This window comes from Xenopus laevis, chromosome 8S, assembly GCF_017654675.1.
Source record: "Xenopus laevis strain J_2021 chromosome 8S, Xenopus_laevis_v10.1, whole genome shotgun sequence".
Taxonomy (NCBI): Eukaryota; Metazoa; Chordata; class Amphibia; order Anura; family Pipidae; genus Xenopus; species Xenopus laevis.
Genome location: NC_054386.1, coordinates 41139793 through 41156448, shown reverse-complemented (window position 1 = coordinate 41156448; position 16656 = coordinate 41139793). Strand labels below are relative to the sequence as shown.

The 16656-nt window shown below is 38.6% G+C and overlaps 1 protein-coding gene across 1 annotated transcript in view; it reads right to left on the bottom strand.

The window, feature by feature from the left end:
• Positions 1 to 16656, bottom strand: part of LOC108700024 (steroidogenic factor 1) — a 94554-nt gene that overhangs the window by 48381 nt on the left and 29517 nt on the right. The window contains exon 3 of the mRNA XM_018232865.2: positions 12708 to 13354. Coding sequence (XP_018088354.1) covers positions 12708 to 13354 — 647 coding nt within the window. The remainder of the gene's footprint in view (positions 1 to 12707; positions 13355 to 16656) is intronic.

Below are 16656 nucleotides of genomic sequence, written 5' to 3'. Positions count from 1 at the left end.
TTTTTGCCCTTGATCCCCCTCTGGCATGCCACTGTCCAGGTCGTTGCACCCTTTAAACAACTTTAAAATCATTTTTCTGGCCAGAAATTTTTTTTTTAGATGTTAAAGTTCGCCTTCCCATTGAAGTCTATGGGGTTCGCGAACCGTTCGCGAACCGCTCGCGTTTTTGCGCAAGTTCGCGAATATGTTCGCGAACTTTTTTTCCGACGTTCGCTACATCCCTAATTAGGAGACACAATGGAATAAGCCTTTAGACCCAGATGCCCCAGTAGAGCCTGGTGTTTATGCATCAGCAGAATGACAGGAGCAGCAAAACCCAAATGAAACAATAAATCTCGTAAGCTCGTTCTGTTTTCTGCCTTAAAACTCTTGTTCAAAATGAAGTAGCGGTCATAAAGGTCACTCTTCTTGGTGACCGTGTCATAACCTTCATTAAATGTTAAGCACCCACTGAATTGGGCTTTAATATAGTAATTCTTGCAGACAAGTCACAATGGCCACACAACAGCAAGATTTAAGCTTCAGCAGCTTATGTGACAATTGCAGAGTACTAATGATAATCATGCAAGAATATGTGTTTTCTACTGAATGTAAACTCATTCCTAAAGGGGTTGTTTACCTTAAAATTACCTTTTAGGATGATGAAGAGAGTGATATTGAGACAATTTGCAATTGGCCGACTATTTTTTATTTTATGTGGTTTTTAAATTATTTCGATTTTTGTTCAGCAGCTATCTGGTTGCTAGGGTCCACATTACCCTAGAAACCAGGCAGTGAATTGAATGAGAGACTGAAATACGAATAGGAGAGGCCTGTATAAAATAAGCAAATAATTTCACTATTTAAAAATGATTCCTCTTTTCTCTGTTATAATAAAAGTACAGGTATGGGATCCGTTATCTGGAAACCCATTATCCAGAAAGCTCCAAATTATGGAAAGGCCTTCTCCCATAGGGGCAGATTCACTAACCAGTGAAAATTCGCCAGCGACCGCTTCACACCAATAGCTACACTTCGCCAGGCGAAAATTCGCTCAGAAAACGCTAATTCACTAAAATGAGGAGTTTCAGCGTGGGCACTGAACACATGAGACTTATTGCTAGCGTTACTTCGCCAAAGAGAGCAAATTCGCTAGAGGTCTTGCGCTCAGGTTAATTTGCATACAGCGGGAAATTTAAAATTGAATGGATGTCTTTATGTTATATGTTGCAGCAAATACATTACATATCAACTGTTAATAACACATGTCCAGGGAACCTTAATAAAGACATTAGCCCACTATATAATTAATGTTCCGTATGTTAGAAAAGGTATGAGGGAAACCGATTACGCAAAAACGCAAAAAATAATTCGATATTCGAAGGATTTAACTTCGAGGGTTTATTAACCCTTGAAATCCGACCCATGATAAATGTGCCCCCTCATGTCATTCTTTGCACTTTGCAAAAGATCAACGCAGCTCCTTCATTTAGTTTGGTAGTGTTTTTTCCACCGATCTTTTTATTGGTTTCACAAATTGCAGTGTCAAAACCAAAATTTTAAACGGAAGTTAATATATAGCGAAAAATCTAATCATGAAGACTATTATAGGCCTACTTATGCACAAACCTGATATGGGCAACGTGTCTTGGGAGAAGCTGTGGGGCTATTCAGTATTTATCAGTTTCCTGACATTCAGAATTCACATCCAAAGTTGCATTACATACCTGTAAACTTGTGTAATATTACAGTTCACTTTTTTTTAAAATATCTTTATGTGTTGGCAATAACGGTTTTATTTGGTATAAAAGTTACGGTATGTCGGAACTTGTGATTGCACTTTTCTTGCACTTTTATAAAAAAACACTTTATATAAACACAATACACTGCAAGAAACGTTTCCTATTTCTACAAATGAATTGTTTATTTTTTACTTGGTACGTAAAAAACTGGATTATTCACAATATAGTAATATTTGCAGAAAGTGTAAAATATTTAAATCATACAATATTGCTAGTCTACTTTGCCGTCACCATTGAAGTACTATACATCATTTTCTCCGTTTTAGCATCAGTTGATGTGTTTCTTGCTTGTGAACCTTGCAGCTGTAGAAGCATGTTGCTTTCATTACACCATTCAGCTGGTACAATGGTCCCTGTATGAATATCCTCATGGTCCACTATGCTCAAGGAAACATAAGAACCATGATTGTTCCTGTGCAGGAAATTATGCAAAACACAATAGGAAAGAATAATAATGTCTATTTTTTATGGAGATAAATTTATAGTCGTGTAAAATGCAAAAGCATTCCATATAGGAACAGGAACCTTCATACTAACGTGTGTGTATATATATATATATATATATATATATATATATATATATATATATATATATATATATATATATATATATATTTATTTAAGTTGTGGACAGCACTCCGTTTGGAAACAATACCTGGGTGCACGGTAAGGAAACATATATGTATAGAAAGAAAGACCAGCAACACCAGGGTTTTACAAAAAGTAAAACTCCTCTGATGAAGCGCCCAATAGCGCGAAACGCGTCAGGAGGGTGTGGCTAACAACAGGTAGGCAGACTGGGGGGGGAGACACTGCTTTGTGGTGTGTGTGAATTGTACATTGACATGTTAGTTTTTGTGGTTAATATGCACCAATAAATGTTTTTAAGCGAGAAACTGTGCATGTCTTTGATATTTACCTTGGTTTAATTGGACCTGTGCACAGTACTCGCTGTATAGACAGCAGCTACCCCATAATTGATTTCTGTTTTACTACAGGGTTTTACAAAAAAATTGAAAAAGTGTTATTGCATATGTATCCGATACATATGCAATAACACTTTTTCAATTTTTTGCAAAACCCTGGTGTTGCTGGTCTTTCTTTCTATATATATATATATATATATATATATATATATATATATATATATATATATATATATATATATATATATATATATATATATATATATATATATATATATATATATATATATATATATATATCAGAAGCAATGGTGCACTCCGTAGACTCAGATACTACCTGGGTGCCAGCACTGATTATTTGCAATAGAAAGAAAGCTTGCAGCACTCACAGGGTTTATATTGCAAAAAACAAAAAAGTTCTATTTAGCCTCAACGTTTCGATCCCCCACAGGGATCTTCGTCAGGAGCACTCCTGATCGATCCTTCGTATAGCGCCGTACTATACGTATGTTACATGGTGAACATTTCCCTACTTCACTACTGTTTCCTGGGCATAACTTTTGTACGATTTTTGTCTTTGAGTATGTGGGCACAAAGTTGTCGGAATTGATAGTTTAATCAGAGAAGGATGAGTGAAAAAAAATCAGATAAGTGTAGACCTGCTGTTTCAACACACACCATCCATCATGTGATAAGCATTCGATTTCTAGAAATTAGTAACAGACCAGGAACCGGCAGTACTTAGTAATCACCCTTTATTGATGTATTCTCACTCACAATTGATAGTTTTCCAACTTTAATCCTAGAATTGAAATATGAATATCATACGATCAATATCTAGAAGTTCGTTGGAAGAAGACTAAAATTTGAACGTGTATGGGCAGCCTTTTAGAATATAAGCAAGGTGCTAAAGTCTGTACAGTACACTACTCCCACCAACCTAACCTGTAAAACAAAGCAGATCCTGACAGGATATAGTCACGTCTAATGTAAAAATCTGTTCACGTTATTCAGATCGATTTACTGATTGCTAGCAGTCAGGTAGGGGTGTAGTCTACAGATTTTTGTCTGACTAGCAGGTAGCATGTTATGTGCCCAACTGGCAGAGGCTGTACCAACTTACTCTCATCTCATTCTTCATGATTTATGGATACTTTGCTAGGTTTCTCTGTCTTTCTCCTTACCTGATGATGACTGTCTTTACTTCAAGCCTGATGTTGGACATTTGTTTTACTCTGCGGTGTCCTGTAAACAGCATACAGCAACGTGGGGATATCTTGTAGCTAAGCCAATGTACATTTTGGGTTACACCCCTGGGTCCCATACATGTGTATATTTTTATTGCCCCTGGCTTATTCTTTAAAAGTCATATCTGAACTCTGATAATCTTTCCCCTACTTTAAAATCCCCAGTGCCAGTAGCAAGTAACTCAACCCAACCCCTTCCAACGCATTCACCACCCATTTTAAAGGGGAACCATCACCAACAAAAAAAATCTTTTTTTCCAAATCTTTTCTCAGATATCATTTATTAAAGTTGCTTTATCATTTAAGAGCCTAAGCCCTAAAGGCATGTATATGTGTGTGTGCCTTTTTAAAGCAAAGGTTTGGTGTACCTAAATGCTTTGGCTAATTAATTCAGTTTTATTTTGCCTGATTGCACTCAGGTGTGTCCAGAACTGTGTATCGTTGCACTTCAGTTTCACTGCATTTTTATATATGCTTGACACGCATTCATAGTAGGGTATGAAGAACACATATATAGGCAATATATGCCATTTTACACACAAAAAAAATTAAATGTCAAAAGGACGTGAGATTCGCAAGTCTTAGCTTCATTTCAGGAATGTGGCAGCTGTTTGTGTTTTGGGATTTCATTGATTTTCCCTGTGACGTTGAAGAATGAATTTGTGTGTATGTTTTAATGGCACTGAGCTTTCACCAGAATTGAAAATGGCAAAATTGTGCTACTCCAACCTTTTGACATTAAAGAAAAAACATTTTTGAGTTAAAATAATTTGGGTTCAAAAGATTGTGAATGTCTGAAGTTACTTTTTGGTGTAAACCAACATTTTACTGCAATTTAATGCCACTTTTTTGCCCCAGTCAATTCTGACTCTTTAGTTAATGCAACGCCAGGCTGTTTCTTCACTTGCATTTAAAACCAGCCTCTTTAATATCCAAATGTCTTCCCCCCCCCAAAAAAAATCACTTTATTATAGACATGAACAAGCATTACAAGATATTTATATTAACTTGCAACTCATTCTATATATTAAATATGAATCAAAATATGAAGAGTAGCTTTATAGTGCAGAGTAGTTAATGGGCCTTTTTCCCCCAAGTAGTGAACCCTATACAATATCCATATGTCCACTTGCCAGCACTCCCCAAAATGCTCCCATACAAAATTCAGCAATTAACAGCACTTGAGCCAAAGTCTAGGTCTGGAATGAAGAGGAAGGGCATTTTTTTCCAGAGCCCAACATATGGCTACATGATGATAAGTGTTTGCCATCTGCTTTATACACTAGTACTCAAACACAGAAAGGTGTCAAGTGGCAAAAACAAAATGGGCCCTTGAGTTTCTGTGTGTTCAGTGTGAATACAAGAATTACCAAATTGCACGGCATGCTTGCAGCCAAGCTCTTCCTTCATTGGATAGTGTCAGAGCAGCTCATTCAATGCCTAGGTTGATTGTTCAGGGTCTAAACTCCGCTTATCTACTGGCATTGTCAGTTCAAAATCAATATAAGGATAAAAGATGAAGATCGGAGTTCCATACAGAGAAAATGTGGCAAATCACCTTTCTCTTTATTATGTACTGTAAATATATTTCCCTATTCAATATTTATATATGTTTACAGCTCTGTATTGGCTATTGAGTTGGATTATTTATCCTGGAGATGTTTCCCCTTTTATTTTACGGGTGCCCTGTAAAGTTTCTCAAAGGCTGCAGCCAGAATAGTATCCAATAAATCCCTTGCTGAAAGACTTTGCAGGAATTGTTCCTTGTAACACTTGCATATGACTGTCACTGATTTTCAGAATTCATTGCTGGCCAGAGCTAGAGAATAGAACAAGAAAGTGATGAATTTCAGTCCAACACAGTGGGTTGCTGCAAAATCAGTGCTTTATTCGACACAACATGTTTCGAGCTAGGCACTTTGTCAAGTATGTTTCTCAGCATTCCCCCCCTCTTGGCTATAATTGTAGTAACTCCTGTGTTTTGACCCAATTGCACACTTATTAACTGCAACAAGAACAAGCATTAGCACTGTACACCCAGCCAAATTACAGAGACAAAGGAAATAATATTTCAAAATTTGGATTAGACACCTCTTCTGGAGAAATATACTAGCCTTTCTATATAAACAGTAACATGGTATAATGTAATTGGTTATAGGTAATATATAATGTTATCCATTGATTCCCATTTAGTAACGTGAACAGAAAGTTAAATTTTTTACTGGTTGGACCAACATATCCCCATTTCACTATAGGATATGGAAAAAGGCATGTGCAATACCCTATTTTATTATAAAGAAAGACCCATGAAACTGGTGTGCTATCATCATAGTAAGGAAAGCGAAACAGTCAACCCAAATAAATTTATTCACCAAAATCACAGATTTTAAATTTATCCACAATTAAGATTAGCATTCAAGTTTATTATTGAAGTGGCTAATTCATTGGAACGCAGAAGTAGAGGACAGGAAAACAAAATAGGATAAATTAAACTGATGGTTCACTTTTAAGTTTACTTTTAGTTTCTTATAAAATGGCTAATTCTAAGCAACTTTTCAGAGATTCTACAACTACAATACAAAGTTCATATTAATGGGAAGTAGGTCCAAGTGTGTTGTAACTGGCCCTTGGAGATGACACAGGACCTATAATTTCTACTTGTGCATTACACTACTATATTACATTATCAGAGTCAGATTGGGGTGTTAGGGATACACCTGGGGCTGTCATCCATGGGCCCACTATTCCAGCTACACAGACACACACACAAACACACACAGGGTCGGACTCGGTCGGCGGGACACCAGGGAAATAAATGGTGGGTCCCGGGCCCATATGGGCCCGGCTGGCCCAGACCTGTTTCCCCAGTTGCTCCATGAAGAGCCACTGTTGTGGCATCTTTCACGCATGTGCACACTGAGGCCTGGTGTTTCGAGGTCAGGATGGTGCCCCCGAAGGAGCGTTGAGTACCTTGCCTCAGACAGCATCTCCCCAGAAGTTACCAGGGGCGGCAAAAAGCTGCTCCTGGTAACTTTGAGTCGAATTTCTAGTTTTTAAACTGGAAATTTCTGCCTTTCTGGCACAGAGAGCGCAATTTTGCATTTTGAACACTGCCTCTGTAGGCGTTACAGGCTGGAGCGTGCCTGGTCCCCCAGGGACTGCCAGGAGGATCCTGCATTTTGCAGCCCCGGTGGGGCTCCAGTCTGACCCCACAGACACACACAGACACAATCGGCTGTTGTCACGCTGGTCCATTCTGACCCTGCATATTATAATAATATAAACATACTAAAGCTAAATATTAAGACACAGCATGTTTAAGTGCCAGTCACACATAATATTATGCAACTAGTGCACAGTTCTAATAATACTGGCTGGCACCTCACATCAGTCAACTCTGCTCTCTCCCTGTGTCTGAAGTTTCCAGCAACTGCAAGGTCAGAATGGCTCTGTGGCTAACGATGTGCCATCCATCCATTTCGTGTCACATATTGTTAGCTTTTCCCTGAGATGTACATCAATGCTGTACTTTCACTTTCAAGGTGGTTGGTAAAGTGTAACCTCTGATTAACAAAAGGTTTGCAGTGGGGCTGCTCATAAATCCAACACGGGCGCCTTCGCAACACTAAAGATTGAAACGGAAATTTCTCGTATCCTACAACTTTAAAGTAGAAATCCCTCTTGTTTAAAGAGACAATGCACCTCAAAATTAATCTTTGTTATAATGTGTAGATATATTCTGAGATGCAGACTGACCTATAAACTGGAATTAAAACCTGAGATTTTCCAGATAAATCATTTGTAATCTGTAATTTGGATTAAAACAATTATTGGATTATTGGATTAAGACTCAAGACAATTAAAAATACACACACATTAAAAAATGGATTTATGCTAGTTTACCATCAAGCACAAGGCAATGTTCCATTATCCGGAAACCCGTTATCCAGAAAGCTCACATAGACTTTTTTTTTCCAAATAATTCAGAATTAAAAAAAATAATCTTTCTCTGTAATAATAATATTAATAATAATAATAATAATAAAACACGACGTCTTACTTGATCCAAACTAAGATACAGGTATAGGATCCGTTATCCAGAATCCCATATCCAGAAAGCTTCAAATTGCAGAAAGGCTGTCTAACATGGACTCCATTTTATCCAAATAATGCAAATTTTTAAAAATGATTTCCCTTTTCTCTGTAGTAATAAAACAGTACTTTGTACTTGATCCCAACTAAGATATAATTAATCCTTATTGGAAGCAAACCCAGCCTACTGGTTTTATTTAATGCTTACATGATTTTCTAGTAGACTCGAGGTATGAAGATCCAAATTATGGAAGGATCCGTTATCCGGAAAACCCCATGTCCCGTGCATTCTGAAGAAAAGGTCCATACTTTTAATTAATCCTTGTTGGAGGCAAAACAATGGTTTGGTTTATTTAATTTTTAAATCGTGTTTAATAGACAAAGTATGAAGATCCAAATTACAGAAATACCCTGGAAAACCCCAGGTCCCAAACATTCTGGAAATTGGTCAGTATCACTTTAGCAAAATCTAAGCAAATTTAGCTACTTTAACCCCCAAAGTATAGGGTTTAGCTCACCCCTTTATAAAAGGTAATTTGTCTGGCCATTTGCATAAAACCATGCTGGCACAACAGAATGTTGTGGTTTGAAATATATTCCACTAAAAGACTCACAGTTACTGACTGAGGATCATTTTAGAATACAGGTATGAGACCTGTTATCCAGAATGCTTGGGACCTGGGGTTTTTAAGATAAGGGGTCTTTCCTTAATTTGGATCTCCATACTTTTGTCTACCAAATCATGCAAACATTAAATAAACCCAATAGTATGGTTCTGCCTTTAGTAGGGATCAGTTATACCTTAGTTGGGATAAAGTACACTGTACTGTTTTATTATTACAGAGAAAAGGGAAATTGTTATTTCTTTGATTGAAATGGAATCTATGGGAGATGTTTGCCAAACTATTAAAAAGTAAAGCAGCACAAAGCTATATTGCTGTTCATGAGAGAGAAAGAGACTGATGGGCAATTCCCAGCTCTGTCCTGCTGTAAAGTCTCTGTATTTGGATATTGATTCTCTACGGCTAAACAGGGTCATCTGCAATGTCTCAATGCTCCATTTTTCTGCTCTCTTGGGTGCTCACAAAACTAGATAATGCTTTGACACCAGGCTTCTCTATTTGAAAATGAATCCTAAATCATCACTCAAAAGCCAATAAACATAATTGGTTTATCAGGACTCTTGTGACCTTACAGTATGGATAAACTAGCAATGTGTGTCTATTAAAAATAAATAAAGTTAAAAGGGGGGGTTAATGTGCTTAATATAAGGATTAGCCTAGTCTGGAGGTTTTTACACAATGGAGAGTAAACCGTTTGATCCTCTCCTTGGAATAAGGTTTACCAAACTCCCAAATTTTCTGTTACAGTGTACTATATTGTTTTACGAGACTTCTTACTGTTTTTTTTTTTAAAAAAAAAAAAAGACAAAAAAGCGAACGGCAGCAGATTCTAAAAAATTATGAAAAAGAATACTCGGGACCTGGGGATTTTCAGATAATGTCATTTGGATCTTCATACCTTGAGTCTACTAGAAAATCCCATACCTGTAGTATCATTTACAACTTGAAGACATTTTATGTGCATATAGCATTTATTCTGTATGTTCTGTTGTGGGTGCAATCCCATAAAGAAGAATTTAGTCAGTTAAAGGCTGTGTGGTGGCACAGGGGTGCATGTTGAAATGCCACTGCATAAGTTGTTAATGCAGTAAAAGATGCTTTAGCAACTACATGATGAATTGTGGAATTGAATGCTAAAAAGCTTAGAAATTATGCTTTCGTATTTCCTTAGATATTTATTGCAGTGTAGAATTTTTAATTCAGTAAACAGAGAAAAATTGGTCTGTAGCATAGACGTGAGAACAGGGGACGCATCACCAGTTTCAAAAGTTGGTGGTAACAGACGGCAGGTAAGAGAAGTTTTGCACATTAGTAAAACTTACCCCCAGGCTCACCCTGCTAAAAAACAATCTTCTATGTGCCTGTATAGTCTAAATATCTTTGCATGGCACTGTATAAGTTCATTGTTATTTTTTTACTAATTAAACTGTAGTAATCATACATGAAAATATACCCCCATGCAGCAAAATATGAATGGCACAGATATAAATACTGACCTATTTGTTCAAGATTCATAATATGAAATTTCTTTAATATGTATGGGTCACACACCCATTGTAAAAGTGATATATCTGAAGATTCTACCACATGACTCTCATGACTTACAAAAATAAAGGATGAATCCGATACATCTAAACTCATACAAAAGGAATAACTAGTGGCGTAACTAGAGTGCACCGGGCCCCCCTGCCAAAAAAATCTTCCGGTTTAGAGGGTTGGAAGGTTAGTTTGCCTATTAGGAGTTGGCTCGGGTAGCGGATCAGTGGGGGGAAAATTGAGGGTTGCGGGTCTGGGTTGTGGGTGATGGGTAGCGGTTATGGATTGGGTACAGGTATAAGCAGTGTTGGACTGGGCCGGCGGGACACCGGGAAAATGCCAAAGGGCCCCAGTCCTTATGGACCCCAGCCTGCAATATGTGCTTCCCCATAAAGAAATGATCCTGCGTGGTGCCGTGTCCGTGCATGTATGCTGCGGGCCCGGGAATGAGAGGTCAGGAGGAGGCCCCCAGGGACTACAAGGAGGGCCATTAAGTTTGCAGCCCCGGTGGGCCCCCAAGGCTCCAGTCCAACCCTGGGTATAAGAAAATACATCTGCGCAGGACTCTAGCCGGGTATTTAGATACCCTTACTTTACCACAATCCACCCCAAGTGGAAAACATGTGCATGAATTTCAGGCATTGACCCGTGACACTGTCTGTGCTGCCCAGCTGTCTCCAGTGTGATTTTAAGGAATGAATCAAAACTCTAAGCGTAGCAAAGGTGCATGTAAAACATCTGATGCGTCATATGGGAACAGAGTGTTATGTTCTGTGTATTAACAATGAAAATAAACTCACCCTCTTTCAAGAGGCAGAAATAATACCAGGAATAGTGAAATGCTGTGTGGATGCCAATATAAATAAGGTTTACAGAACACAGGAGGAGGAAGAGATTACAGGGAAAACAACAGGGTAGTTTAATCTAGTAATTTAACCTTTTCCTTCTATCAATATTTTATTGACTCATCTTGGTTTTTATTGCCATGCATGAATCTGTGGTTTTGTGACTTTGTGCAATTGCTTTGTTCATATATCTACTTCAACCTGTAACTCTCCAGTTGAAAACTAAAATCCCCATAATGCAACTAGAGACTTAATGAAAATCTGTGATACTACTAAAATATTTTGGATAAGATGGATGTTGGAGCTGCAAGGGCAGAAAAGGGTCTTGAGTTGGCTTTTTTCTGTGCCATGTTGCCCTGGGAATTAATATTCCTAATGCTGGACCCTTGTGCTATACACCCGATCCTATCCCAGCGGTGGCTCTGGGATAATAATACAAAATTGTTTATTTTTTCTTTTAAAAAACAATGACAATCTCCCCTTGCCGCCGCCAGAAATTGCTGTATAAATCTGGTGGAGATAGAGGGGGGTGAGACGTACTGTAGTTGGTGGCGCAGACAAAGTGATGTCAAGTGCACGCAAGTGATGTCACATACGCATGTGCAGTTGGAGTACTGTGGGGCATCATTGGGTTCAGTGCCTAGGGTGGCACCAGACCAAAAAATAATACTGATGGGTCCATCTAGAGAGAAATCTCAAGTTCTTCTCCAATTATTAAGGAAATATACATTCTGAGAAAACTTGAAAAGTCTTTCAGCAGTAGGGTTGCCACCTGTCCAGATTTCACCTGGACATCCAGGTATTTGGAAGGGCTGTCCGGGTGAAACCTTCCTGTTCGGTTTTCCAAATTAGGAAAGGACATTGAAGTTAATGACATGGCGATCAACTAATGACATGGCAATCAGTGTCATCAGTCCCACATCTGGCATTACCAATCCACCAAAGGTGGCAACCCTATTAAGCAGCCTGTTGGCCCATGAAAGGAGCCCACCAACCTGCTTGTCCAACTAATAACTGGCTAGGTATCTTTTGTGTAGGTCTGAAAATCCTGTCAGTTGTGGACTTCTGTCTTAACTTCTGAAGTGGTCATCATCCAATGGGTCTCCAAAGACCTCGCTGTATGATCTGATCTTTGGCCACTATACTTTATACTCATATAAGTCCAATATAGCACACCGCCTGGGTGGTGAAATCAAGTTAAGTCTCCAAAGCCACGGTGTGTTTATGCATAGGCTAACACTAAACATAAAGACAAGCCATCTGCTGAGAAAAACGTCTCTGGTGATATTGCCCATACCAATCAGATCTTTGCTTTTGTTCTCTAACTTGTAGGTGACTGTTCAAATCGAATTAGTGATTTATTGCTAATTTACCAAATACATCACCTATGTGGCGTCAGTATGAAGTTAAAATCTCTGATGAGGAAAAAAGAAGCTATGATACATGCTTGTAACACAGCAAAATTATAATTTGCCCCAAATCAAAACCCTCAACAACCAGAACACGGCATGTAATTAGCTACCTGCAAAGCTGCCACGTCATTATGCCACATCATATGGCCCCTGTTTTACTCTTCTCTAGTTTTCTGTGCAGCAAATTAAACATAACAACTAATGAAATATTTTAAAACATCTTGTTTGTACAGAAAAAAAATTACCTCTAGCTCCTTGAAGTAAATACAGCTTCTTGCCCACTCTACAATGGAGAAGAGAGTCTGATCAGCCATCTTGCACATCTGGCCAAACATATCGAGCTTTTCTTGCCGAACTTTGCTCTGTTCCTGCTGTAGACAAGATAGTATCCGGGCCTTTACTTGAGGCTCATCTGGCTCCAGCTGAAGTAGCTTAAGGATCACCTCTGGAATATCAGGTGGAGAGCTGCTGGGGTAGGCCTCAGGATACACATAAGTTCCCACTGTGGTGGGATCATGGACATTTGTGTAGTGGTCCGGGTATTCAGATTTAATAGTACGGCTTGGGAAGGAGGAGTAGTGATAGCTTGGCAAAGGCGTGTGGTTGGGCATAGTCATTCCAAGTGGTGGGGGTCCATAAGGCCCTCTGTCATATTCAACAGGTGTCATTGGGGCAGGGTTAGGAGGAATATTTTTGGCCACAGGTTGAATAGTGTGGATGTTGGTGGAGACAGCATAGTCACTCTGAGCTGGGGACACTATCTGTGGGACAGTCTCTAGTTTGATACCATTCGCACGGATCAAGGCTTTCTTCTGCTGCTTTAAAGCTCGGTCCCTTTTATACATTGGTCCAAACTTGTTGCGCCCTCCCCTCATGCGGTCAGCACGAACAGCTGCACAAAAAAGAATTTGTTTTATTTATAGCCCATTAGTCTGGCACCAGAATACCGTATATATTATGTACGACAGGTATCATCCTAAATCATTGTATTTAATGCAATGATACTGAATTGTTAGACTATATTTCCCTGTGGTTGCTATGGATTACAACTTTAGCAATGTAAATTGTCTCAAGGTTTATTTATTTTTATTTTTTAAGTATGCAAAAATCTTAGCAAACTGCTTTCACCTAGGTTAGTGACACACTGATGCAAATTACAAACAGATGACACACACACAAATGGACAAGTGAGTACAATTTTTTGTATTCATTTTTTTTTTTTTACTGTTTTAGGAATTTTTTTTCTAAAACAAAATTATAATTGCTCAGTGTGAGCATTAAGAAAGTGTTTAATGCATTTTCAGCTCTGCATTGCTTATTTGTGCCCATAATATATGGTTTTCTGGGGGTTATGTTTTGCAGTGTAAAGTATGCTTCTAGTATAGAATTGCATTCTATTGTACTGCTATGGGCTTTTCGTATTAATGGTAATGGCGCACTGGGGAAAGCTCATGGATAAGCTCTGGATAACAGATGCCATATCTGTATATTTGTGCACATATACCACATTTTAGAAGTCATTTACAATTGCAATTTCATTGGGACTGTGTGAAAACCAATCATTTGTGACATGGGTAATCTATAGGTATGGGACCTGTTATACAGAATGCTTGGGACCTGGGGTTTTCTGGATAAATTATCTTTCTGTAGTTTGGATACCTTAAGTCTAATAGAAAATCATATAAACATTAAATAAACCCATCAGGCTGGTTTTGCTTCTTATAAGGATAAATTATATCTTAGTTTGGATCAAGTACAAGGTACTGTTTCATTATTACAGAGAAAAAGGAAATCATTTTTAATCATTTGGATTATTTGGCTAAAGCGGAGCCTATGGGAGCCTTACCGTAATTTGAAACTTTCTGGATAACAGAGCATAGAAAGGTAACAGTAAATTCTATGTTAAGAGAAACATCTGTCTTGTTCCATTTAATATGTTAATGTATATGTTTCATCTTACATACAAATTCAACTTAAAGGAATTGTTTAGTATAAAAATAAAAACTGGGTACCGTATATACTCGTGTATAAGCCGAGTTTTTCAGCACTTAAAATGTGCTGAAAAAGTCTACCTCGGCTTATACGCGAGTCACTGGGTGCGCACAGGGGTTTCAAGACTAAGGGACCCGGCGCTAGGACCCTGTGGCAGTGTAGTAGGCGGAAGTGACGTGCAGAGCTTGACGAACATGCGATTTTATGCCGGCTGTTAATCTTTGCTTGCCGCAAAGGAAACAAGATCCAGCAGTGCAGAGAGGGAGAAAGCAGCCTGTCAGCAACTGTGAGAAAAAGGGGAAGGTGGAGAGAAGCGGCTTTCAGAGATCGAGCTGCGAGTGAAATGATTCAGAGAGGAGGGGGAGAGAGAAAGACGGCTGTGACAGTAGGGGTGGGAGAGGTGGAGAGAACGGACTTTCAGAAGTCGGGCTGTGAGAGGAGAGGTGGACAGAAAATTGGCTTTGATAGAAACGGAAATATGGGGGGGTTGTGGATGCACACCTGAGGCCAATTTCAAAAAGTATAAAGCCCTGTCTAAGTAATTCAAGTAAATATGCAAGTGCATGTAATTTTGAAACAGGGTTTTTTTGTTACAAAGTTATGATCATAATATTGATAAGCCACCATACCACGTCAAGGTAAAACCCCACATGGTGGTCCCTAACTTATTTATCTTTAGTCATAGTAAAAAAGGTACATTACCTCTCTGTAGTAACAATTCTTTATGTAAACATCTCCTGTGCTTTGGTTTCAAACTCTGTGCTAGATCCTCCCCCGCAAACTGCTGAGCGGCTTTTAAGAGGGAGAGACTGCCTTAACCAACGCCCATTTTAGAAAAGTAGAAGTCAGGTGTTGTAATTAAAAACAAAGTAGAGTGATATGTGCAGTTGCACAATAGTGTGTATACATGTGTAAGTGAAATGTGAAGGTGTGTATGGTAGTGGTAAGGGAAGGTGTATGTGTATTTGGGAGTATGTATGTAAGAAAGCATAGAATGAAAGAGTGTAAAGAAGAACTAAATGAAAGACACAGTAAGTGTGTGTGTACATAGAGAAGTGTCTAATGGGACGTTGGTTTTAGAAACGGAGGCAAGAAACTGGGGAAAGAAAACGGATGCAAAACTAACTTTTGTCTTACAGTTTAAAGGCACTGTGACTGGTGCAGAGAGAGGAAGGGAAAGATATGGAAGCAAATGGTTAGAGGAAAGAGTTAAAAAGGGCCCTGTGTGGATACTGTCTCTCCCCATTGAAATGTAGGAACTTCCCTTTTTAAGTTCAGCATTTATTATTTAGTGTGCCTATAATGTACCCCCTGTTATAAAATATAAGGATATGTTATATCCCAGAGGTTCATGACTATATAAAAGCCTGGGAAGCCAGCGCTTATGTGCTCTTACATGCACAGGGACTAGGTTTGCCCGATGCTGCTTGCACTTCTGCGCTAGGTGACATTTTACCAGTAGCTGCTGCATTTCTCACCCTAGGCTTATACACGAGTCAATAAGTTTTCCCAGTTTTTGTAGGTAAAATTAGGTACCTCGGCTTATACACGGGTCGGCTTATACACGAGTATATACGAGATAGACTGTGCAAAATAAAAAATGTTTCTAATATAGTTAGTTAGCCAAAAATGTAATGTAAAAAGGCTGGAGTGATTTGATGTATAACATGTCAGTCAGCACTCTACTTCCTGCTTTTCAGCTCTCTTGGTTTACACTGACAGGTTACCCTGGTTACCAGGCAGTAATCAATCAGAGACTTGAGGGGGGGGGCCACATGGGTCATATCTGTTGCTTTTGAATCTTAGCTGAATGCTGAGGATCAGTTACAAACTCACTGAACAGAAATGTACCATGTGGCCCCCCTTCAAGTCGCTGACTAGCTCAGAGTTATAGAGCTGAAAAGCAGGAAGTTGGATTCTGGCTGTTTTATGAGACATCTGTTCACTCCAGCCTTTATACATTACATTTTTGGCTAACTATCTATATTAGATAATTTTTTTATTTTGCACAGACTATTTACACCGTTTTTATTTTCACACTGAACTATTCCTTTAAGAACAAACCTACAGACGGTATCTAATACGTAACCCGGGGACTGCCTGTATATTAAACGTATGACAAAATATAATGAAGAAATATAACCATAACAAAACATCTTGTTAACTATTTTAACAGACCCACAGGTATATCATCTATTATCT